This window comes from Urocitellus parryii, chromosome 9 (assembly GCF_045843805.1).
Source record: "Urocitellus parryii isolate mUroPar1 chromosome 9, mUroPar1.hap1, whole genome shotgun sequence".
NCBI lineage: Eukaryota > Metazoa > Chordata > Mammalia > Rodentia > Sciuridae > Urocitellus > Urocitellus parryii.
This window is the reverse complement of record NC_135539.1, coordinates 95,127,589-95,154,976: the sequence shown is the minus strand read 5'-3', so window position 1 is coordinate 95,154,976 and position 27,388 is coordinate 95,127,589. Positions and strand designations below refer to the sequence as shown.

Sequence of the window (27,388 nt, the reverse complement as noted above, 5' to 3'; positions counted from 1 at the left end):
CATGTAAACACAGGTAAAACACTGCCAAAGTTGACCATATGATGGACCATAAAACAAGTTTTAGCAAATGCTAATGAACTGAAATCACACAAAGTATGTTATCTAATGAAAATGCAAGTAAGCTAGAAACCAGTATTAAGATACCTTGAAAATCCTTATATTTTGAGAAATGATGAAATATATTCCTAAACTAGCCATAAGCCAAAGAAGAAATCAGAATTGAAAAAATGAGGCATTGGTGAAATGTTTCCTTCTAGATCATGTATGTAACAAAGAGATGTCCATTATCAACACTTGTATTTAACATTGTACTAGGAATAGTAAGGCAAGGGGGAAAAGATAGAATTTAAAAAAGAAGACATGAAAAAATACAAATTTTTGCAGATATACATTAAAGTTTAGATCTGCTATTCAGGTCTAAGGGCTCTCTCTGGAATATAAAAAGAACTACTAGAAGTCAGTAAGAAATAAAGACATATACAATCTAGTAGATAAGTGAGCAAAAGCCTTGAACAGGCAGCTCACAAAAAGGAATATCCAAATAGCTAGCTAACATATGTAGATGCTTAACCTCCATAAGGAGCTCATTAGGAGTATGCAAATTAAATCCAAAATGAGACAGATACCACATTGCAGACTACCAGATTGACAAAAATGTGTAAGACTGGAAACTATCAAGAGTTAACAAGGATATGGAATAACCGAAATTCTCAAAACTGATTATGAGAATGTAAAATGCTATAATTATTTTAGAAAACTGCTTTTCACCACTAATATTTAAAATACATCACCCTATGACCCAACTTCATGTCCTAGATTTTTACCTACAAGAAATGCATACATAACTCTATCAATAGACATTTAAAAGTTTATTATAAAATAATAAACTTATTTATTATTCTTAATAGTGAATGACTTGAAATCATCCAAGTGCCCTCCCCAGCAGAATAGATAAGTAAATCTTGGTATGTTGATAAAGTGGAGTTCTTGACACAATGAGAATGAATAAATACAGCTAGACAACATGGATGGAGGCAGACACCCAACAAAGGGTATAAGATTTCATTTATCTGAAGTTCAAAAATTAGCAACACTGTATTGTTCAGGAATATACAACTAAGTAAAATGAGAAAAAAAGGAGTGGAGTCAAAAGAATGGTTACTTTTTGAAAATAGAATCTCTGCTTTACTATTGAGTTCAGGGTGCCTGTTCCTCTCACCATACCAACCTTCACTCCTGTCTTCTTTGCCTATATTCAAACATGGTCTACATTCCAGTGACAGGAACACTTGCACTTTTCAGAATTTTTATCATCTTTTATATTTCCTTTTATGCAGACTTCAAGAGTATGCAGTTCATCATAGTAAAGCATCCCTGATTTCTCCAGAGAAGTCCTTGCTACCTTTTGCCAGAAGGTTCCCGATGTCTCGTTCCTTCTCCTACATCCTTGAGCTTTCTTGGCCTTTTTCTCCCAACATACTGTTTTCTGTCATGAATAGGCATGGAGTCAGCTTCTGAGTCAAATCCTAGCTCTGCCTCTATGCTGTCACTATGATCATGGTCAGGGACCTAACCTTAGTTCCTCCACCTGAGAAATGAGGGCATTCGTAGTAATTTAACTAAATCACACACATATGTGCTTGTCAGGTGGTAGGTTTGAAATAGAGTAGCTGTTATCATATTTGTATAACTTTATATTATTGCATGTTTTATATGTGCATTAACATCTAAGAGCCTTGGAAACAGCTGCACTCTCATATTTTTATGTCTCCCACAGTATCTTTTTGTGATTGGGCCCTGTAAATGTCTTTACTGATGAACAAAAAGGTGTAAGTTAGTGAATAATTACCATTTTAAAAATTTCACATCCAAGTTTCTTTAAATTGTTCATTTCTTTAGTCTTTTGAAAGATTATTTCATATTCTAAAGGCAATGATTCTATACAATCCTTAAGTATCCCAGAGTATACTAAAGATGTGAAGGATTTTATGAAATCTCAAAGTACTAATGGTTTCATTCCAGATACGCCAATGGCATAATCAGGGGTTACCTCTTGGTCAGAACTCAATAGAGAATGCCATCTTGATCAAGAATTGCCAGCAGTGGCCACTGATGATTGACCCACACAAGCAAGCACACAACTGGATCCAACAGATGGAAGGACCTGGGCTGCAAGAGCTCTCTGCTGAGGATAACAATTACTCCAAAAAGATTGAAAATGCTATGAAAACAGGAGAGAGTGTCTTCTTGAAGGTGTTTGGACAATATGACCTAATTCCCTATTTCCAGCAACACATGCTATATACAATGAGCATAAAGACTAAAAATTTTAAGTGATAGGTAACTCTGTCAGAGAAAAAAATTCATATATATATAACATATGTACACATTTAATATCTACAGTGAGTTTTGAATGTTCAGTTCTCTTAGAGCTGTCTTTCACTCCAGGTATTCAATAAGATTTAAATGTTTAAAATAGTAGTGCTTTCAACTGATTTATCTAGGATCATTTTCTTAATTATATCTGTTTTGTTCTTTGTTTTTTGTTTTATTTTTCAGAATCTCCCTGAAACATTTTCTCCAGGCTTGATGGCAATTCTGAAGAAGGATATCTATCAGAAAAGAGGGCAATATTTCATAAGAATTGATGACTATGAGATTGAATACAATCCCAAATTTAGGTAATGTCGCTCACAGTTAAATTGTATCAAATGTCTATATTTTTTTGAGACAGATAATGTTCAAGGCCTTGTATTTTCGTCCTGATAAGCTCCCACCTATCTGACGGCAAAAGTAAAGTTGCATTTTGAATATGCTTTTTGTTCGTGGGTTGCCGGCAAGTAACACTCATCAGTGTGCAGAATAAAGAACAGATTTTTATTTATTGAGTCAGCCCAAACCAGTATTTTTCAAACTGTGCCCAATGAAATCTGTGGGTTTCTTGAAGAATTTCAGAAGCTGAGCAGAGAGGGTAACAAACACTGGCCATGCTTGATCCAGAGCTCGGTTTGTTCCACTTGCCTAACGTACTTGGGTGGGACAAGCTTTTGCTGCTTTAGAAAAAAAACCCATATTTAATAGCCATGCAAAAAGAGATATTTGCCTAGAGATAAAAATATTGTACCCATGTTCCCAGATGGAACTGGCCTCTTGGAAACCCACTTCCACTAGCTAACTTCATAAAGAACTTATTATGAAGTCGAATTTGATCACCACAAAAATATGATTCCCAAGAAAATAAAATATTTGAGTTGTTCATGTTTCATTCTCTTCTTGTAAACAAAGATACCAAAAAATCAGTTTCTCATCAGAGGAGTGCTGGGTAAGCAAGTTATCGGCAAGGGAACCAGAATATTTGAAGGCTGCAGATTTGGAGCCAGTTGTGCTGCACTCCTTCCCAGTAACTGTGTAGCTCCTCCCCAAAGGGTCTGTTTGGCTGTGTACACTTTCCCCAGGGCAGGGCTGCAGTCTTGCCTCATTCTTAGAATTCTCTCTCTTAGTGTCCTTTGTTCTGTTAATAAAACATTTTCCCAAGTTATGTTCCTCAAAACAGCATTTTCAGGGATTTAACAGGTATCACCCAAATAAAAGGTATCCAAGGCTTTTTTTAAAGCAGTGGGTTAAAGTTAAACAGGGACTTTCTGTTAGGAATTTAAAAACCTCCCTATTCATTGAACCCTTTCCTGAAAATAGTGTCGCATGGAATAATCCTTTGGAAAACACCATGTTAAACCATGCTTTTTTCTCAGTGGATACACTGTGATTAAGTTACAGCTCTAGAAATGCACATAAAGCTACCTTTTCGTGAATTGACAACCTGTCCTCATGTTCGAAATGTGTGCACTTGAGGAAGGGATAGAGGACACTGTTTAGAAGACAGACTTCAAGAACAGGTGCCCTCTTCACTTTCTGGCCCTTGATATGGGCAACTTATTTAACCTCTCTGAGCTTCAATTTTATCCTTTATAAAATAGATTGAAGAATTGTCCTCACTTTATTTGATTGCTACTCTCAGGGCCACCACCCTGTTCTAAGCCACCTTCATCTCTCATGACCTAACTAACTTCCCATTTTGCTACCTCCCACCTCTGCCCAGGTTGTTCTCAGGACAGCAGCTAGAGAGGTCACTTAAAAAGATCATATCACTTCTCTGCTCAAACCCCCTAATTGACTTCTCTCATTCATCGTAAAAACCAGTCTTTAAAAATGGCCTAGTTCCAGGTCATAACTCCTATTCTTTAGCATTTTTCTTTACTGTGTCCTCATGTTTAAATATGGTCCGAACCTAATTTATGATTGTGTTTTTTAAAGTCTTAAATAGAAACTTATTAACACAATGTAAGTTGAGAGACTACTTTGTTTACAAGGCTGAATAATACTAAAAATTAACCTTGTCTACTTCCAGGAAACAATGTTTTGCATTATTAAGTAATTTTGTTTTATTTTTCTCCTTCTGTATATTCTTTGAATAACTGGTATCTTTGTTGTGTTTAGGTTATACTTATCTACAGAAATAGGCAATCCCCATTTTCTTCCATCAGTTTATAATTTTGTTACTATGATCAATGTCATAGTAACATTCCAAGGTTTGCAAGATCAACTCTTATCTACTATATTAAGTCATGAAGTTCCTCATTTAGAATATCAACGCTTCCAGGTTTTAGACAGTATTTCTCTTGGTGCTATAACTATTGAAGAACTGGAAGAAGAAACATTGAACTTACTACAGAAATCACAAGGTAAGTGCAGCTGTTTAGTGAGATTAAGAGACCTTGAATGAAGATCAGAATAAAAAGTTACAAGGACCAAATTTTGAATTGGCACCAAAAATTTTCACAAGATAACTGATTAATGCAGGCAAACCATCCCATTTCTAAGCTTAAGCATTGTGAATATCATAGGACGTTGGCCATCTGAATCTAAGATTAGGACAAATCTTAGAGATGCTGGTTAGTTCCCACCTAGGCTCCTTGCCCGTATTTCAAGTACCTGATACCTATAAAATGTCTAAACTTTAGATTACAGAGACAAAAGATTGGGTTTTCCCCAAGTTTTAATACCAAAGGATCTTTTAAAAGGAAACAATTCACTGATTTTTAATTTATGTCATTAAGATACACTGCTTATTAAAATAGCAGTAGAAATTTTTTTCCTCTTCCCTGTAAGAAATATCTAAAAATTCATAATCATTACAGCATCTAAACTTAAATTTAAGTTAAATTCCTGGGTCACACTGAAATATCTGCTCCTAATTCAACTATAATAAAATATAACAATATCTAATAATGGAATTTTTCTGTTTTAACTTGTGACTCCTTAGGACTTCAAAGTTTCTTATATATTTTAGTTCTCAATTAAGTTTATGGATAAGGAGTAATCTGTATATTTTATTGCTCTTCTTTCTTTCTATTTTTATTACAAATGCCCTGTAAGTACACCACAAACTTAGTAACTGAACATTTACAGGTGGAGCCCTGATTTGTATTTACTTTTAAAGTTCTCAACACGATTCTAATTTTCATTACTAATTAAATATTATTTTTCTAATCTAAAAGGCTCATTATCTAAGATGCAAACCCAATATTACCAGACACTTTAGTAAAATAAGCTGAAAACTAGTTTTTTAAAAGATAAATATATAATATATAAATAATAAAACAGTAATAATGATATAATTTTTGAAGACGAAACAGAGTTTGATAGGGTATAAATTTGCCATACCCAGGAGCAATATTGTGTGAGCCCCCATTTCCACAGCCTTGGTCCATACTCAGTCTCTTGCTCCTCATCCTGACCACCATTCACCAATGCCACAAGGGAGCCAAACCACTAGTGGAGGGCATTCTCTAAGACTATCTAGAACTAGAACCATGAACTTTGTGAGAACGAGGACAGGTCTACCAGTTTCAGTGCAGTGATGAATTTAAGCCTTTCCTTCCCACATTATGGCTACAGAACCCACAACACACACACAAAAAGTATGTATCCCTCCACTTATGTATTCACCTTAATATAGGATTGCCTTCCTCAACAAAGTACTGCAATACCAGCACTTTACTGAGATCTATGACCAAAAGAGGAATGTCTATCATGTGGAGTTCTAGTCTTGACTCAGTAAGATCTACTGGGATGTGGAGAAAACACTGATTTGTTCAGCATGTTCAGAAACTATTTAAAAAACAAAAAGAAAGAAAGAAAGAAACTAATATTGTTATAGCATAAAACTACCTTAGATTTCAGAAATGCTTATTTTTGTGCCTTATAGGACTTCACATTTTGTCATAAAAATCCCAGACTACAAAAAATAAAGAAAGTGGAGAAGGTAGTGAGGAGGGTATATTAGTCCCTTTTTTGTTACTATAATGAAAGTCTTGAGACAGGCTAACTTTATATAGAAAAGAGGTTTATTTAGATCACAGGCAGGAGTGTATGTGAAAGGATCTGATCACATTGCCAAGAAGGAAGTTGGGGATCAGGCTTGCTTTTATAACACTTCATTCTTAAAAGAGCTCAGGGGTCCCATGAGAGCTACGCTTCTGGGAATATCTCTCCCAGCAGACTTCTCACAAGGCCCCACCTCTTAAAGGTGGCTCTGTTTTTCAGCACCATCACACTAGGGACCAAGTCCCCCAACCCAGGAACCCTCAGGACAAACCACTTTCAAACCACATCCAAACCACCACAGAGGGTGTGCCTTTCCTAACTCGAAAAGTGCAAAAAATCTTTGACTATTGCTATGCCATTGTCTTGACCCAGTTCTAGAAAGAGATGTGTGCTAGCTGGATAACGTTTAAAAGAAGTCTGAAACTCATATTTTGCAACCACATTTATTTAAAAAATAAGCTCAAAGTTCATTATATCTTATGTTAGCAACAGTCAAGTCCTCACTTAGAAGTGTGTTTGTTTACTACGAAATTTTAAATACACATCTATACCTGGAAGGATCTGACTTTATTCCTTTCCTATGTTAATTACATTTAACATGCTCTTTCTTTATAACATCTGAATAAACTATGCTTCTATTAATGATAAAACTAGGTAGCTACAAGGACAAGGTTTCCATATGTTTCCTTATAAGACTGTAACCATCAGTTGGTAACCCCTAGGGAGCAAAACAGCTAGGTGCTATGTAATATATGTAAAAGGTAACATCATGGATCTAACAAGATTCAGAAGCACAGCCTCTCCCATTTCATGGACCACTCATGTAACAAATGTCATATTTTGGTAAAACCTTTGCATAAGTTGGAAAAAAGATAGGTTTAATAAAACAAATGGATATTTAAGTTGTTAAATTTAAGATAACACATCAAATCACTAGAAGTCATGTTTTTTCAAAAGGTGAGTTCCAACCAATTAATGGCCAAGGAATCAATTTCAATTCTATTTGCTTAATAAGATAGACTAGAATACAAAGTATCACAGGACATCACATGAAGTAATAATATGCCTGTTATTTTCTGGAAATTTAATTTTAATTCTCTTATGTATAGTGGTTCACTGTGTAAATGTATTCTACATGATAGATGGTTCCCTATTGTATGTCTATAATAAAAATAGAACCCATAAATACTAAAATAATATCAAGAAGAGATGAGAGAGTAGAAAGTGGGGCATAACATAAAAGCCCATCTTCAGCATAAAACCAACAAAAAGCCCAAAGTAAAAATTCTTATGTAAAGAGTACAGAATGACATTTGGAAAAGTAAGAGGCTCAAAATAGCCAAAGTAATCCTCAGCAAGAAAAGTGAAGCAAGAGGTATCACAATACTAGACCTTAAATTGTCCTATAGACCTATAGTAACAAAAACAGAATGTAGACCAATGGTAGAGATTAGAAGACACAGAGCAAAACCCACATAAATACAGTTATGTCATGAAAGAGTAAAAGAAACTGAAGTTAAAATGTAAAGGACCAGGTATTGTTAAGTTTCTAAGCTACACTAAAAGCCTGAAATTCCTGTAGCTGTTAAGACAATTCCCAGGACTGCCCATTTAGATATGTGTCAAAATCCCCCCTGACCACTTAGTTGCTTAACAACCTGGACCCAGTGCAGCTCAGCATGTAGGCACCTCAGGGCCTAAACCAATCAGTTTGAATGTATACCCCGCTTTAGGACTGACCTATCACCCCCGCCCAACCTGTCCCCGCCAATGAATGTGCTAATCATGTTTGAGAGTTGTTGTTCGATTTTCCCGAGGCCTCATGATGATTTGCTCTGATGTATGCAAAGCCCCCGCCCTCCCCAAAAAGTGTACTTAAGCACTGCTTAACCCCTGCTCAGGGCTCTGGGCTGCTTTCCCTCCTTGAGTGAGCACAGAGCCCCAGCGCGCTGGATCTTCAATAAACCCCCTTTTGCTGTTGCATGAGTCGGTCTCTTGGTGGTCTCTTCCTCCGTTGTTTGCCGGTCCCTTACAGTCATATTAGACATAGGTGCCATAAATATACATTGGAGAAAAGATAGCTTCTCCAACAAATGGTGCTGGGGAAACTGGAAGTCATATGTAATATGATAAAATTAGACCCGTATCTCTCACCCTGCACCTAATAGAAGAAAAAGTAGGCACAACTCCATGTTGGCTTAGGGACTGAATTCCTCAACAAGACTCCTAAAGTGCAAAAAGTAAAATCAAGAATCAATAAATGGGAGGGTATCAAACTAAAAAGCTTCTTAACACCAAAGGAAACAATCAAGAACACAAAGAGAGAGCGTGGGAGAAAATCTTTGCCACGCACACCTCAGAGTATTAATCTCCAGGATATATAAACAACTCAAAAAATTTAACACCAAAAACACAAATAACCAAGTCAATAAATGGGCAAGGAAAATGAACAGACTTCACATAAAAATAAATATGAATGGTCAACAAATATATGAAAAAAAAAAGTTCAACATCTCTAGTAATTAGTGAGATGCAAATTAAAACTACGCTGAGACTTCATCTCACTCCAGTTAGAGTAGTAAAATCAAGAATGCAAGTAACAATAAATGTTGGTGAGGATATCAGGAAAAAGGCACACTTATACATTGCTGGTGGGACTGCAAATTGGTGCAACCACAATGGAAAGCAGTACGGAGATTCCTAAGAAAACTTGCAATGGAACCACCATTTGACCCAGTCATCCCATTCCTTAGCATATACCCAAAGGACTTAAAATCAGCATAATATAGTGATACAACCACATCAATGTTCAGAGCAGCTCAATTCACAATAGCTAAGCTGTGGGACCAACCTAGTGCCCTTCAACAGATGAATGGATAAAGAAAATGAAGTACATTATACACAATAGAATATTACTCAGCCATAAAGAAGAATTATAGCATTTGCTGATAAATGAATGGAACTGGAGGCTATCATGCTAAGTGAAATAAGCCAATCCAAAAGAACCAAAGACCAAATGTTCTTTCTGATATATGATGCTGACTCACAATAGGCAGTATGGAGGGAAAAGTGGAGGTTCACTGGATTGGGCAGGGAGAAAATGAGGGAAGAAAGGTAGGATGGGAATGGGAAGACAGTAAAATGACTCAGACATAACTTTTCTATGTTCACATATGAATACATGACCAGTGTAACTCCACATCATGTACAAGCACAATAATGGGAAGTGTTATACATATTCTATGTATGTATGATATGTCAAAATATACTCTGTCACATATAACTAAAAATAACAAATAAAAAAGAGTACAAATGAAGAAACAGGTAATTAATATTACTACAATTTTTATTTAAATTCACTTTTTTGTTTCTTTTTAGGATGCATATTAGATGATGAGGAAATGGTAGATACCTTAAGAAAATCCAAAATAATTTCAAATGAAATTTCAAGACGCAATGAAGCAACAGAAAAAGAAAAAAGTGAAATGCAAGCAACATATAAAAACTACCTCCCCATTGCTACTCTAGGTGCCCTGCTCTACTTTCTAGTGGCTGATCTTACACAAATCAACTGCATGTACCAGTTCTCCCTGGACTGGTTTCATCGGGTTTTTGTTTTATCAGTAGTTTCCCAAAACAAAGAACAGGAAAGTGGCTTGAAAAGGGAGAAAACATCTCTGGAAAATGTTCATTTTATTATGAATACCTCAGAAGAACCTAACTTGGAGAGACAAAAAAATTGTTTAGACAAGCATGTTAAAAATGCAGTAGATGTGTTGACAAGAAATATTTTTAAGGTGAGATATTCTTTAATGTGAATTTTGCATACTTCTTTAATCTAACTGGGTTAGTCTAACCATTGTATTTTTTTTCCTCTAGGTGGTTTCTTCAGCTCTGTTTAATGAACATAAACTCTGCTTCTCCTTTCGGCTTTGCACTACAATCATGCAAAATAATGCTAATGGAAATCTAATGCAGGATGACATTGGATTCCTATCAGAAGAAGAATGGAATATCTTTTTATATTCTGGCTTATTGATAAATATTAAAAGTGTACTACCCAAGCCTAGACTTAATAGTAAGTAAAAGTAATTTGTCTGGATATAGGAAAAAAAATTGAAAATGTCTTTCTTTGCAAAATACTAAAATATCTCCAAGGTGCTCCAAGTCACTGCTTCTATAATTGATTAAATTAAAGTAGATTGAAATCAAGCACAATGCGTATTTTATCACTGTACCTCCTAGTTGGTGGGGGGTACAATTGGTGCTCACTAATTCTTGAATTAATGAATAAATAAATAACAAGTAGTATGGTTATAGCAGGCCTAATATGCAAAGCAGAATATCTAATTGTAGTCAATAGGAATACACACACACACACATAGGAATACACACACACACACACACACACACACACACACACGACACACACCAGTTAGATACCATTAGGAGTTAAACTTTACCCCTCCTGAATTCAGTTGCCCTCACTTTCTTATGAAAAAGCCTTGAAAATTTGAGCCACAGCATATTTGTCCAAAAAGCTTAGACAAGATTCTTTAGCTATTGAATTTTTCCAAATGCTCCTGTCTTGTACATTTTATATCTACAATGGCATAAATATTATGGCAGTAAATGCATTCACACTGTTGTGCTGAAAAATAAGAAATTAAAATAAAATAAAATAAATAAAAAATAAAGAAAATCTGATATTCACAAGGGGTAGGGAGTGGTGGTTTGTATTAAATTTTGTTGATTGTTTGGAGATCATCACAAAAACTAGGAATCAGAATTAAAACATGAAAAGAGCTACTTTTAAGTATACCAGAAATATGGATAGTCCTCTGTTGTGTGTGTGTGTGTGTGTGTATCAAAGCATGATGCTTAGTAAATGTTTGATAAGTAGCCACTTATAGCCATTGAATCAACCAATGTTCTTGTAGATTTATTATGATTCTTTTGCTTACATAAGAAAGAAACTATAACAGTAGCTTAAACAAAAAATAAAAATAGAAAGTTCTCCAGGGATTCTGTGGCATTTTAGAAGCAACCAAAGAAAAATGTAAACCTCAAACATTGATATGAAAACTATTAACATAATAGTAATCATTTTTAACATAACTCAGTTTTGAACAAGTTGGCAAAGTAGCAAGAGAAAAGTGACTCATGTATACAAGGTAGCTTCTAGGGGATTGCCAGCAGATTTCTCAGCAGAAACTTTGTAGGCCACAGGCAGTAAAATAATATATTCCAAGTGCTGAAAGAAAAAAAAGTGTCAACTAAAAATGCTGTATCTGAAAACTATCCTTCAAAAATGAAGAAATTAAGGCTTTCCCAGAAAAACAAAAATTTAGTTTTTTACCTTTACACTTGCCCTACAAAAAAAATGCTAAAGGAACTCTTTCCATTGAAACAAAAGCACAGCAGTCAGCAGATATTGATATCCCAATATCAGACAGAGTCTCAGACACTCCTAAACATGAAATTATACAAAAATATTAGGTTCTCCAATAAAGGTATAGAGGAACATAGTTACTTTAATGCTTGTAAATTAAATGACAAAAACACTTTTAGCTATTCTATAATTATGTTCATTGATAAACAATGTAATTTATGACATCAATACTGTAAGATGTATAAGTAGAGCTTGAAAAGAGTTTCTATATATGATGAAAGTTAAGTTGTTATCAGTTTAAATTAGAATGCTATATTAATAAGGTGTTCTGTACAATGGTAACTGTCAGATCAGGCGAGGCGGTCAGCAACCCAAGGAGGCAGATTTAAAAAGGCCGCTGAAGGAGGCTTTATTGAGATAACCACTCCTGGGCGGAACTCCATCAGACCCACAGAGGGAATAGGAGAAGGGTCTGAGGAGAAATCGCGTGGAAGCTTGACCTGACTAGACTTTTATGGGGCATACAGCATGAAGGGAAGGGTTTGGGACAGGAAAAGGTGTTTTTAGGGTCCCTTGTCCCTTTGGAGTTGGTCAGGGGAGTTGGCTGAACTCCAAGATTGGCCAAGGGGTCATGCTGATTGACAGGTGTTAATCAGGAGATCTCGCTGATTGACAGGCATTTCCCCCAGCACCTGATTGATGTTCCTTTCCCTCGTGGGCTGCTTTGTTCTAAGTCGCCACCAAGTCGCCACCACTGACCTAACAGTAACCACAATGAAAAAAAAAAAAAAAAAAAAAAAAAAAAATATATATATATATATATATATATATATATATATATATATATCATATACACAAAAGGAAAAATAAGAGAATCCAAATGTATCACTATAAAAATCAACAAAACATTAAGACAATAAAAGAAGAGGCCCTTATTGTGAGGCTGTTGACTTATATAGGCTTTCAGAGAGATGCTGCTAGGCAGTTGATGGCTCTTGAAATTCAACTTGATTTCTAAATAGAAGCTGGATTCACCTGACAGAGAAGAAACTAGAACCAGACATGAGTCTCACATTCCCAGTGTGGACTTCTTTGGTGCTATCAATCCTAGATACACAGTTGATGAAGACGACATTTTTTTTTCTTTTGTGATTATAAGCTTCGTGAAAACAGGATACCTTCCTTATTCCTAATATCTAGCCCAGAATAGATACTCAAAAAAATATTTTGAGAGATTCAAGATGGCAGATGAGAGGAAAGCTGCATTTTCATTTGCTCCATGGTTTAGGTTTAAAGCAGCAAGAGTACTGCTCTCAGCAAGGTGGATGAAAAAGGGAATTCATTGAAATTCAATATCAAACAGAGTCTCAGACACTCATAAAGTCAGGTGCATGAATGAAAAACTGCATTGGAGCTAAGTCAGTTGCAGCAGTAGTTGTGATACTGGTAAACCACAAAGGCAGGGTATAAAACAGAGAAACACAATGAACAAGTTCGGCATAGAAAAACCTGAAAATCAGAAAAGCAACCTGAACTTATCTGATCCAGAGCTGCACAGCAAACTGGTGTTTGAAAGTGCTGTGTTTCTCACCTGGCAAGTAGAGACCTGAGTCAGGAGCCATCTTGCGGAGGCCATGCTGCAGCTTTCCGCTGAGAGAGCCCAGGAGATCATAGCAACCATTGCCATACTGTCCTGGCAAGCACTATCATGGCCTAGTGTGTACCTAGTAGAACATGAGTGAAACAGGCACAGAGACTGTACCCAGGGAATTGAAGTCAGAAAAATAGAGGGGAGTGCAATGCACTTTCCCTTTGAGTCTGTCTGCCATGTGACCAACTGTTGGAAAACTGAACAGGTGAGTGTGAATATACTCAGGGACTAAGCCCAGGAAGAACATATTCCTGGGCAGCAACATGTGGGGACATGTGATTCCCCTGCCCTCTGAGTAGAATTCTTGGGAAGCTCCTGAAAGCCAGACTGCCAGCACAGATTGGCTTCTGCCTGGCCCTAGTGGTGTGTTGATCTAATCCCTTAGGAGCAAATATACCCACAAAGTCTCTTAGGCCTGATTAGACCTAAGCTGTAGCTGCCAGAACTCCCCTTATAGAACCCTGCAGCAGCCTCACTCTGGGAGTGCATTAATCTGGTCTGTCAGTGTTATCATTAGGGTATCTAATTGGGGTTCAGGTCCTTGTTGTCCCAAACAAAGAATTGAGCAAGAAATACAGAATTAATAGGAAAAGTACAGATTTATTGGAGGCATAGGTGAGAGTAGCACTCCATAAGGTAGAGAGGAGTGGGCCAAGTGAAAAAGAAGCCCAAGGTCCCAATGTCTAGAAATTAGTGTCTTATATGCCAAGCTCTGAGGCATTCTTTTTCCTATATGGGCTGTATTGAAGATCTTACTCATTTGCTTCCATTGGGTACCTTATAATACCTGATTAGAATATTGTCCAATTTTCCCCCATTGGTTACTTTAGAAAATATAATTAAAATATTGCCCACTTTACCCACATTGGTCATTTTGAAATATCAGACCTGTAGTGGGACTCATCATGATGATAACTTCTCAATGGTGGGAGTTGTTGTGGTAATGAGACTCACCGTAAGAGAGACGTGGTGATTCGTCTCCCTATATTGTCCTTTGGTGGTATATTTTTCTTACATCCTGCCTCCACCACCTTGGCATCCCTGAATTTGTACTTAACATTAGGACATAATTCAATTAATGGCATTTCCCATTCTATCCTGGTGAGAAGGGAAGCTGAGAGCTATTTCAAGCAGTTTTAGTTATAGGCCACTCCATCTGGCAGCTCAGTGAGCAGAAAGAGTGCTTGCCCTTGCTAAGCATCTTTCATCTTTTCCCCCTTTTTGGTTCTTGTTTTTATCTTTTTTCTCTTTTTTTAACATTTTTTATAATAGTTCTTTTTCCTTGTCTTTTGAGGATTAGGATTTTAAGTTTGTTTATTTTGATCTGGTTTGGTTTACTTTGGTTGTTTCTATTTCTCCCCTCCTACTAACAGCCAAATCTCTTGTTCCGCTCTCTCTCCCTTTACTTTGTTTTTCCTACTTTTTCTCCTTTTTCCTACTCTCTCTTCCACCTGCTATATCTCTTCTGCATTTCTCTGTTCACATTTTGAACATTCTAAACTTTCTTCTACTTTCCTATCACATTTTCATTTCTCTTTATTCACTATATCTTACCATATTTTAGAAGTATTTGGCTTATATTACTTTTGACCCCAACATTCATGTTGTTGCAATTATTAGTACTGTGGATGACATAGTTGACATCTAGTTAATGCCAAATCTAGTTCATGGTTATCGTTTTGGATTGCTAATCCCATCATTCATGTTTTTGCAATAATTAGTGTTGTAGATATCATAGAAGGCACTGGGTATTTATTTTAATACTGTATATTGTTTCAATTGTTTCTACTGTTTGTTTCCCCCTTTTCTGTAAGGTACTGGGAGTCTACAAGCACACTGCAAGTTCACAGGGTAGAGACTCTGCTGCTTAACTAATCCTAGCCAAAAGACAGTGCACCTTGCTCCACACATAAATTAGCCTCATTCAAACTTCAACTATACTTTAATACAATGAATAAATAGAGACAAAACCCCAAAACTAATAACCAGGCCCCAAGTTAGAACAGCTAGGAGGAGGGCCATTAGGCTCCACTCATGAACATCCAGCAAAAACAAAATTAACACAAAGTCAGTGAACACCACACTTACAAGGGATCTCAATCTAGACACTTTGGCCAAAGAAAGCTGTGACCTAAGGCCCACACATAAGAGCGGAAGGGTAATCCCTCCCAACAGAGGCATAAAATCCAACACAGGAACACAAGAAATATTTAAAAACAAGATAACATAATACCTCTAAAGGTTTGTAATTCACCAGCAATGACTCCAAAAATATTGAAGTAAATGAAATATCAGATAAAAGAATTCAAGAGAATGATTATAAAAATGATCAATGATTTCCAAAAGAATGCAGAAAAACAACTGAATGAATTAAAGAAGTCAAACAGGGTATGAATGAAGAACTCAATAAGGACATAGAAATATTGAAAAAGTACCAAACAGAAATCTTGGAAATGAAGGGCACAATAAATAAAATAAAATGTTCACTCAAAAATCTAAGAGTAAACATAATGCCACAGACAGAAGCTCAGAGCTGGAAGACAAAGTGGCCAGCCTTGAACATTCAGACTGTACTAAAGAAAAGAAAATAAGTAACCATGATCAGAATTTATAAGAACTCTGGGAGAACATTAAGAGACCAAGAATCATTAGAATTGAGGAAGGTTGTGAGATGCAGGTTAATGGAATGGATAATTCTTCAGGGAAATAATATAGAAATTTTTCCAAATCTTGAGAGTGAGAAGGACATCCAGTTATAGGAGGCATTAAGAACTTCAGGAGATAATATCAAAAAAGTACCTCTCCTTGACACATTATAATTAAAATGCCTAACATACAGAACAAGAATAAGACTTTAAAAGCTTCAAGAGAAAAATGTCAGATCACATTTAGAGACAGGTCAATCAGAATTACTTCCAAATTCTTAGCACAAATTCTAAAAGCCAGGAGGGCTTGGAATGATGTGTTCCAGGTCCTGAGAGAAAATAACAGTCAACTAAGATTGCTATATCCATCAAAGTTATCCTTAATAAATCAAATGATACATTTCAAGATAAGCAGAAACTAAAAGAATTCATGATTATTAAACTGGCACTGCAGAAAATACTTAAAGAAATGCTTCACATAGAATAAATAAAAAACAAACTGCAGAACTCACAAATAAACAAACAGGAATTAGTAATAACAATTAATGCAATTGGTCTCAACTCTACAATTAAAAAACACAGTCCAAAATCAAGACAGAAGACTGGGTACATTCACGGCAGTCGTGTAATATCCCATGCTGTCTGCATCTCTTCTCCTCCACCTCAGTTTGGATAGCTCAGGAGAATGGCTTTATATATGTAGTCATTGCTGGAGGCAAGCTTCTCCACCAGCTGTCTCAGGTCCAGGGCCTCAGGGTATCTGCCTCTCACCTGCTCCCAAATCTTCAAGATCATCATGATCAGGATGTAAGAAAGATGTGCCTGACCTACCACCTTCTGTGCTGGCCACTTCCCCAATCTCACCAAGGCCCCTATCCAGATGGATTTCTGAAACAAACAATGGAGATTGATGGGTATCACACCAACGTCATATTCGGTCTTACTCAAGGCAGGAGTTGTGTCTGGTAATCCCATGGACTCCTTCCAGTGTCTAGCCCAGTTCCTAAATCATCTAGTACATCCACTTATGGTACACAACAGGACAAGAATGATTCAGAAAGAGCATGGTACAGCACTACTGCATAAACACACATGCTGATGTCTTTGTGTATAATATGACCAACATGGCTATTTTTCATATCATACCATCTTGGATAGAATAATACCAACAACATTTGCTAGCAAATGATATACCACAAATTCTTATTAGAAGAATTGTGATTTGAGAAGTACCATTCAGGTAACCACACAATTGGTACAAAAATTTGCTGACACACACATAATGCCTTTGTTTGAAATCTCTGCTAAAAACCCCAATGATAAGGACCAGGTGGAAGCCATATTTATGACCTTGGCTCACAAATTGAAGAGCCACAAATCATTAATGCTTAGTCAACCCCCCGATAATAGAATTATCCTGAAAACTAAAGCAAAGTCTGAAAGAACATGCTGGTGCTAAATAACAGCTTTATTTTACTGTATAATTTTGGCTAAGTAAATGCTTTTGAAGAATGACAGTGATGTCATAAGATTTAATCTCAAATATGAAGGACCATCCTGACGCCTCACTGTCTATCATTGTAATACATATTACTTTTGTATTGTATATCTACTTATACAGTTTGTTACCATGGCAACACAGGGAAAAGTTGATTTTGAATGAGATTGAAAGTGAAGCAAAGATAGGATGAATCACATCTTTTCATTGGGAGCCCACTGAAAGAGGCCTCAAGTGAGTGCCTGCTGGAATTGTAAATCAGTAACTGTTCACTCCCAAGATCCTGGGATTGAAAGATAAATATGATTTAATATGCACCTACTGATATCTAAGTTATATTTGAAAGCAAATGCAGTGACTTCATAAGGTGTCTTATATATTATTTTGTTACCTTTAAATGGTGAAAAACTAATTGAAAGCATCTGAGGCATTAGAACATGGGATGGGAATTGGTGAAAGGGATTCCTGCTATCACTTGTTCTCCCGTCACCCCATGCAATTTAATGTCCAAGTGCTGGATGAACTCAACTTGCACTTGGATTGTAGCTGGGAGGGCATCATTCTAATTGCTTTGAGTCTATGTGTGTGTCTGTAATAGTATTGTGTTATCAATTTTTAAATGCTTAAAATTCATGGTCACAATGAATAATTACTTCAATTTGAAAAATAAGTAAGATATTGAAAAGTGTCTTTTCTATCCTCAATGGAAAGAATGCTTTAAATTTTTTACCTTAAATACTTCTATTTGAATTTAAAACTTTGCACATAGCTTCTATCTACATAAGTGGAATGTAAGTTCTGAACTCAGCTGCAGTGTGCATGTTCACTAATTCTGGTAGCTTACTGCTCTTGATAATTTTAGATGAAATTAAGCCAAAAGATAATTTCACTTAAAATATTTTCAGAATGTGGGAAACCCAATTAAACATGTAATCTATTCTAGTTTAGGACTTGCTGTATATTTGTTTTTTAATCATTTGGGTGATCTTAACTGATTATTTAGTTACAAAAACAAAATCATTCTAAAGTAAACTGAAAGTAATATTTACAATAAATAATTGTTCAGTTTTAAGTATTAGAGTTTGAATTGGCTTTATTTACATTGAGGAAGATTACTCCATTTTTCTTAATTATGCTAGAATTAATAATTTAAAATCATTTTACTTTTATCTCAATTAACATTGATTTGTAACCATTTTTATAGGAACTGGAGTAGTTGTGATGGGTGTATTCATTTTTTAAAAAATGAATCTGTTTATTGCTTTTCAAAACATTTTCTGAAGTGGAGAAAGAAAATTTATATTTTCCAAGCACTGTTATAATGATTGTTTTTTAATATGGTGCTGAGGATCGAATCCAGGGCCTTACGATGAGCACTGTACCTCTGAGCCACAGCCCCAGCCCTATCATGAGTTTTACATGAAGTAATTTAACTTTCTTTTTGTGAGACATTAATAACAAATGTCCTTTACAGCTCTAAGAAAGGACTTATTTTTTTATCTTAATATTTTTCAAATTTTTTTTAAATATTTGTACCACTTACAACAACTTAGCATTTTAATGTTTAGTATGTTATCAGTTGAGTGGGGACAAAGCTTTTAGGTATATTCTAAAATATTTATAAAACATTTTATTAACTGATGAAATCAGTTTCAAAATGGTAGTTGTCTAACAAGAAAATATTAATTTTTAAAGCATACATCATACATTTTTTAAATCTGTGCATTTATATTAACTCAACTTTAATTAAAATATCATACATGTGTGTGGACTGTGTTGCGCATCGCAGCCTAGTGAATAGAATAATCTGGTGTCTGGGAATTTCCAGGGGACGCTTCCTTTGGTTGACTTCTCAGACATTGTGAGCCTATTCAAGCTCTCTCTGTCAAAGGTCCCACACAGCCCCTCTGAGATGGGGTAACCTGGCCAGATGCCAATCAACATGCTGACTGCAAGACATCAGGAAGCAAAACTCCACCCTTGAAACCTTACCCCTGTCTTTGAGGTACCCCCTTAAATAAACCACAGGAGTCATTTTCTAATTATCTAGCTCCAGCTCCTGAGTGGGCTGGATCTATCAGGGGCTCCATCTTTCAAACTATCCTTTCTGACTCTTTGTCTTTTGTTCTTCCCTAATTATTCTAGACTTTAATTTCTCAGGAGGTTTATCCCTCTGAGCAGGCAAGAATTCCCTGGTGAGGTGCTGGCCACCCCACAATACAACATCACTAAACATCAGAGAAAAGCAAATCAAAACCACAGTAGGATACAACCTCATACACATTAGGATGACTACTACAAAACACACACATACAAACACAGAGAAAATATCAATTATCAATGAATATGTAGAGAAATTGGAACTCTTGTATACTCTGGTGGGATTATAAAATGGGCAATCACTATTGAAAACAGTAGGGAGCCAGACATGGTGGCACACACCTCTAATCCCAGGAGCTCAGGAGGCTGAGCATGAGGATCACAAGTTCAAAGCCAGCCTTAACAACTTAGCAAGGCCCTAAGCAATTTAGCAAGACCCCGTCTCAAAATAAAAATGGCTGGGGATATGACTCAGTGGTTGAGTGCCCCCCTGGGTTCAATCCCTGGTACCAAAAAAAAAAAAAAAATGAGAACAGGATGGAATGTCATCACACTATTAAAAGTAGAACTACTATAATGATTTAGGAATTGCACTCTGGATATATATATCCAAAAACTTGAATGCAGAGTTTGAAAGGATTATTTTCAAACCTGTGTTCATAGAAGCACTATTGACAACAGCCAACAAGTGAAAGCAGCCCAACATCCCCCGATGGATGAATGGATAAGCAAAATGTAGTATAAATACACAATGGAATGCTATTCAGTCTTTGAAAGGAAGAAAATTCTGTCACAGGAATTAATCTTGAGAACTATTACTGTATGAATGTGAGGGCGTACCTCCCACACACACACACACAGAAACACAGTTTCTGTGCTGATGCAGCAATATTCAGAGATAAAATAATTAGATTATGAGAGCTATAACCTAATCAGTCACTTTAGTTTGAAGGGACTAACTGGATGGTAACATTAGGCAGGTGGGGCATGGCTAGAAGAGGTGGGTCACTGGGGATCTGCCTTGGAAAGGTGCATCTTCCCTGTGGCTCCTTCGCCTCTCACTCTTTCTGCTTTCTGGCCACAATAAACAGAGCAGCACTGCTCCGCCACACCTTTTGCCATGATGTTCTGCCTCTCCTCAGAACCAGAATAATGGAGTCAGGCCACCATGGACTGGATCTCCAAAACTGTCAGGCAAAGTAAACTTTTCTGGTCAGTTTTGGTCAGTGAGGAAAATCTGACTAACACAAGGACATTATGCCAGTGAAAGGAGTGCATCATGAAAAGACAAACAGCTATGATTCCTCTTAGATGAGATATCCAAGGAAGTCAAATTCATAGGAACAGGAAGTAGAATGGCGGTTGCCAGGACCTTGGAGGAGTGGGGGAAGGGGAGTTGTTGTGTAATGGTCATAGAGTTTCAAACTACAGAAAAAGTCCTGTATGAATATATTTAACACTAGTGAACTATGTACTTAAAATACTTAAGATAATCTATTTTATGTTGTGTTTTTACCAAAGTGAAAAATAATTAACTTTTATATAGTTCATTTTGATATCCATGGTTTGTTTCTTCAACAACAGTATTTGTTAATCATCCACTTTTGTAACGATTGACTGAAAGGTGAAGGATTTATTTCTTCTAATGGGATTATTTTTCCTTTTCTATTAGGCATATTTGAAATATGTAAAGATCATCATCTTCAGTGGCTGCCAGATTCAAGGTGGAAGCAATGCCAATATGTCAGCAGCCAGCTGGAACCATTTTTACTCCTGTGCGAATCTCTTGTATCAAATATACCGCAATGGAATGCTTTTAAGAACAGCAAGGCCATATATTCTCTAATTAGCACACCATTCTGTCCAGAAAATGATTTATCAGAGGAAAGTAGGAAATCACCAGGAGAAAGTAAGAAAGCATTCAGCGTTTTAAGTGTGTGTGCACATATGTGTGTAGATTTTCAACTTATAAATGGAGTTCCATATCTTATGAAAAAAATTGTAAAGTGAGGCAAAGTAAACTTGTTCTAGGCACATGTTTCATTCAATGTAACCCTCCTAGTAATCCTGTGAAGTGACTTTTTTCACATTTTTATTGGTTCTTTTTAGTTATAAATGATGGTAGAATCCATTTTGGTATAATTATGCAAACATGGAATATATCTTATTTTAATTAGGATCCTAGTCTTATGGATGTAATGTTGAGATTCACTGTGGTATATTTGTACACATACTTAGAAAATTATGTCAGACTCATTCCACTCCTTCTCCCTTCCCTTCATTTACTTTTGTCTAATCCAATGAACTTCTATTCTTTCCCTCTCCCCACTTGTTGGGGGTTAGCATCCATATTTCAGAGAGAACATTCAACCTTTGGTTTTTTTGAGATTGGCTATTTCACGTAGCATGATTGTCTCCTGATCCATTTACCAGCAAATGTTATAGTCATCATTTTTATGGCTGAGTAATATTTCATTGTGTATATATACCACATTTTCTTTATCTGTTCATCTGTTGAAGGGCACCTAGATTGATTCCACAGCTTAGCTATTGTGAATTGAGCTTCTCTGAACATTGATGTGGCTCCATCACTGTAGTATGCTGATTTTAACTCCTTTGGATGTATACTAAGGAGTGGAATAATTGGGTCAAATGGTGGTTCCATTCCTAGTTTTTGAGGAGTCTCCATACTCCTTTCCAGAGTGGTTCCATTAATTTGCAGTCCCACCAATAATGTATGAGTGTACACTTTTCCTCACTTCCTAACCAACATTTATTGTTACTTATTTTCTCGTTTCATTCTGGTTGGAGTGAGGGGAAATTTCAGTGTAGCTTTAATTTGCATTTCTTTAATTGCTAGAGATATTGAACATTTTTTCATACATTTGTTGATGGTTGGATTTCTTCTTTTGAGAAGTGTCTGTTTAGTTCCTTTGCATGTTTACTGATTGGGTTATTTGGGGGTTTGGAGGTGTTAAGTTTTTTGAGTTCTTTGTATATCCTGGAAACTAACACCTTATCTGAGATTTTTTCCCCTTCAGTAACTCTCTTCATGCTGTTGTTTTCTCTGCTGTGAAGAAGCTTTTTAGTTTGATACTATGCCATTTGTTGGGTTTTTATTTTGCTTCTTGTGCTTTAGGAATCTTGTTGAGGAGGTTAGTTCCTAATCCAACATGTTAGAGAATTGAACCTTCATTTTCTTCTAGTAGGTGCAGGATTTCTGGTCTAATACCTAGGTCTTTGATCCACTTAAAGTTGAGTTTTGTACATGGTGAGAGATAGGGGTTTAATTTCATTCTGTTACATAGGGCTTTCCAGTTTTCCCAGCACCATTTGTTGAAGAGGCTGTCTTTTCTCCAATGTATGTTTATAGTGCCTTTGTCTAGTATGAGATAACTGTATTTATGTGGGTTTGTCTCTGTGTTCTGTTCCATTGATCTTCATGCCTGTTTTGGTGCCAACACCATGCTATTTTTGTTATTATAGGTCTGTAGTATAATTTAACATCTGATTTTGTGATACCTCCTGCTTTGCTTTTCTTACTAAGGATTGCTTTGGCTAATCTAGGCGAAATTTTTCCAAATGAATTTCATGACTGCTTTTTCGCTTGTTCTGTTTCTATGAAGAACATCATTGGATTTTAATAGGAATTGCATTATATCTGTATAGTACTTTTGGTAGTGTGGCCATTTTGACAATATTGATTCTGGCTATCCAAGAACATAGGAGATCTTTACATCTTCTAAGATCTTCTTCAATTTCTTCCTTTAATGTTCTGTACTTTTTCGTGTAGAGATCTTCCACCTCTTTTGTTATAGTGATTCCCAAGGATGTTGTTGTTGGTTGTTTGTTTGTTTATTTGAGGCTATTGGGAATAGAATAGTTTTTCTAATTTCTCTTTCAGATGATTCATCACTGGTATATAGTATTGCAGTTGATTTTGGAGTGTTAATTTTGTATCCTACTACTTTGCCGAATTCATTTATGAATTCTAGAAATTTTCTGGTGGAGTTTTTTGGGTCTTCTAAATATGTAATCATGTCATTGGCAAGCAGAGATAGTTTGAGCTCTTCTTTTCCTGTCCATATCTCTTTAATTTCTTTCTTTTGCCTAATTGCTTTGGCTAGTGTTTCAAGAACTATGCTGAATAGAAGTAGTTAAAGAGAGCATCCCTGTCTTGTTCCAGTTTTTAGAGGGAACTCTTTCAGGTTTTCTCCATTTAGAATGATTTTGGCCTTGGTTTTGCCATCTATACCTTTTTCAATGTTGAGGTATGTTCCTATTATCTCTAGTTTTTCTAGTGCTTTAAACATAAGTGGATGCTGTATTTTGTCAAATGGGATTATTAAGAAACTGATAAGAAATTAGATTTTGTAGAGATGATAGTTTTAATACACTACACTAGTTTTGAAACTTAAATCTAAATAAGCCTACATATGCACCTCATTTTATAAAACAAATATGTTGTTCTAAAAATTCCCTGGAAGTGGACCTCACTTTCAATTTAAATGACTTACTATTTTTATCATATCTTTTCTGTTTTCTTCTTCCACTTTGAACTCACCTCTTCTGTTTTTCCCTGCCACTTCCATCTGTTTCATCCCCACTTGAGTTACAATCTAATTTGTTTTCTTCCACATTTTTTTTTATTTTGCTTCCAGATTTTTGCTAAAACGTATAATTACTTGTGCAATAACATAAGCATTCTTACAAGTTTCCTCTACTCTTATCTCTATAGGAGATAGAATTCCAAAAGTGGAAATGCTGGTCAAAAGTAAATTATTATTATTATTATTATTATTATTATTGTTATTATTATTATTATAGCTGGATTGTAACTAAATGGTAGAGTGCCTGCCTCGAATGTGTGAGGCACTGGGTTCAATCCTCAGCACCACATCAAAATCAATAAATGAAACAAAGATATAAAAAAATAAATTATTTTTTATTAATAGTTACTTCCAGGTTGATTATTTAAAAGTCTATGTTCAATTTATATTTTCACCAGCAATATGAATATCTTTTATCCAATTGAGATATTGGTCTTTTTATAAATTGTGCCCATCTGAAAAAATTTAAAATACTTGAGTTATAATTTCCCATTATTAGCAAGCTGAAGTATCTTTTAAGATGTTTACTGGCAATTTGAGTTTGCCTACCCTTGTTTTTCTGTAGAATTTGTAAGAATTCTATTAATGTTATTAATAACTGACTTTTTGTGTCTTTAAATGTTTTTCTATACCTTTTCATTTTCTACTAGACTTGTTTATTGTATATGTACTACACAAATGTTCAAATTTTGTTGATCACATGTTTCATGCTTTTTGATTTCCGATTCTAATTTGAGAATATCCTTCCCTCATTTTCTCTCTGGGTCATTGTTGCTTTATTTTGTTGCTTTTGTCACTAATCTACCTGGTACCTGTAATTTATTATAATTTAAGATCTTTAAACAGTGCTTTTTACTTAAACAGTCTCTATATTAGATTTATTAGAACCTTTTGTAAAGTGAAGATGGTTTTATTTTGCAATTAACCCCAAATTTATCCATTTGTAACTAAATTGTCACATACCATGGGTGCTTTTTTTAAGATCAATAAAACAATATTAGCCTTATTCAAAAAAGCTATTTTGATAATAAAAGTTGTATTTAAAATTAGACTTTGGGAAAATACCATAGAAATAAAAGCTAGGTGAAACTTATAACTGTATTTGGGATAGTTGGAAACAAAGACCAGAAGGCTCTCAATTTGCTACAGACTGTGATGCAGCAGGACTCCGTGATGGTGAGAAGAAGGGTCCAAAAGAGATATGATATTTTTTTGAAAATTTTGATAATCTTTGTTGCATTTCCATTGGATTCTCATTTCCTGTGTAATTGGTTAGTTTATATATATTGAAAGAACTCACATTTGCAGGAACAGATTATAAAGTGTTGGCTATGCCAGGCTTGGTGGCTCCTTCCCTTAATCCCAGAAACTCAGGAGTCTGAGGCAGGTAGACCACAAGCTCAAGGCCCACCTGGGCAACTTAGCGAGACCCTGTCTTATAATAAAAAATTAAAATGAAAATCAGCAGTAGACTACCCCTTGGTTCAGTCCCCAATACTGAAGAGAGGGAACTCTAGATATACCCTTTGCTTTCTCCATTTTTCCCTCAGCTGCCCAACATTTTATTATAGCAGCCATTTCAGCTGGACTAAATTGGAATTTAAATCTACCTTAATGTCTACTGCTTTTGAGGTACAAAGGATAGTTAGTAATGCACCAAATTCTATAGAAATAAAGCTCACTTTAAGACAATCATGTCCTTTTTTAACTTCATAATTTTATAATAAAATTTTGTATTGTGACATCTCTTATTGATACAAAGTATTTGATTATTAATCTCAGTTTCTTTTTCTCAATGACATCTAGGTGAACTTTTGAGTGAAAATGAAGAAATGTGTAATCCTACAACTTTTCCCTGGGAGAAACTCACTCCATTTCAAAGACTTATTTTGGTAAGATGTGTTATGAGAAAATATTAATATTCCAGATGTTTTGAGCGCTTTTAGTAACTTAAACCCTATAAAATTAATATTTTATAAGCAAAAATATTGATTTCTGAGAGCTAACATTTGATGAATGTTAACATTAGAGGGAAGCACCTACATTCCACTCACCCAGAATGTCCCTTTCATGTGGTGGGAGTCCAGTTAGAAACACTCCTGCATCTCTGCCCATTTATTTGCTCTTTCCTAGAGAAGGGGGGAGGGAGACTTATAAGACAGATAAATTTGAGACATTAATTGAGAGTACATGGCTCAGCCCTTTCTTCCTTATCCCCTTTTGGGTCTACCCTGGATGCCAAGAGCACATGTTCTGTTCTGCTTCTCCAAGCCATAAATTATGGGATTTAGACCCTGTCCTATAGAGGTAGGTTGATGGCTTCCCAGCCTTGCTGTGATAGGTAAGTGTGTCTAGTTACAGGGTTCAGTAGCAGGAAGTACAGTGTTGCCTCACACCTAAACCACCCCAAATATGTTCTTTATTATTAATAAAGGTGATACTATGCCTGTCTCTTCCAAACTCAATTGCTTTGGAATCTGGTTGAAGGATAGAAGGTTGATAGGTTAGGCATGTGAACAGGTGTCATTTATAAGACCTAAGATATAAAAAGTTTAGTGTGTGTTAAGCATCGTACATACATTATGTTATTTAAAGCTTTTAATAGTCTTAGGGGATAGGCAAGATTATTTCTCCCATTTTACAGGTGATCCAAGGCTCAGAAATAGCCTAATAGAGCTATTCTATTAGGATTGATCCCAGGCAGTTTGACTCTGGAATCTATGCTCTCAGCAATCACATCATATTATACTTTCCAAAGTAGATCATCCTAAATTCATTCTGACTACCTCAAAAAACCGTTTTTATTTTCACATTTACCTTTTGCTTTAGTGAGGGGTAAACTCCTCATTTCATTCCTCTCTTGACCTCAACTCTATGTAAATGCCAGCCTGGACAACCAGTAATCCTCCTTTTGATTTCTGCCTTAAATTCTACTCTTGCAACACTAATTGCCACAGTCTGGCTGCAGCAAAATTACCGGGGGGGTGAGTGATGAGGAACTTGTGAAGGTTGATACAACAGGAGTGGGAGCCCTTTATTGTAGGACAGTAGGGGTATATATATACATAACTAATTACACACAGCTTATCTTAATTAACATAAACTAGA

General features: G+C 35.8%; 1 protein-coding gene across 1 annotated transcript in view; it reads left to right on the top strand.

The window, feature by feature from the left end:
• Dnah14 (dynein axonemal heavy chain 14) overlaps positions 1–27,388 on the top strand; it is a 356,406-nt gene that overhangs the window by 282,889 nt on the left and 46,129 nt on the right. The window contains exons 66-72 of the mRNA XM_077802938.1: positions 2,023–2,253; positions 2,560–2,681; positions 4,495–4,739; positions 9,763–10,181; positions 10,264–10,462; positions 21,343–21,579; positions 26,087–26,172. Coding sequence (XP_077659064.1) covers positions 2,023–2,253; positions 2,560–2,681; positions 4,495–4,739; positions 9,763–10,181; positions 10,264–10,462; positions 21,343–21,579; positions 26,087–26,172 — 1,539 coding nt within the window. The remainder of the gene's footprint in view (positions 1–2,022; positions 2,254–2,559; positions 2,682–4,494; positions 4,740–9,762; positions 10,182–10,263; positions 10,463–21,342; positions 21,580–26,086; positions 26,173–27,388) is intronic.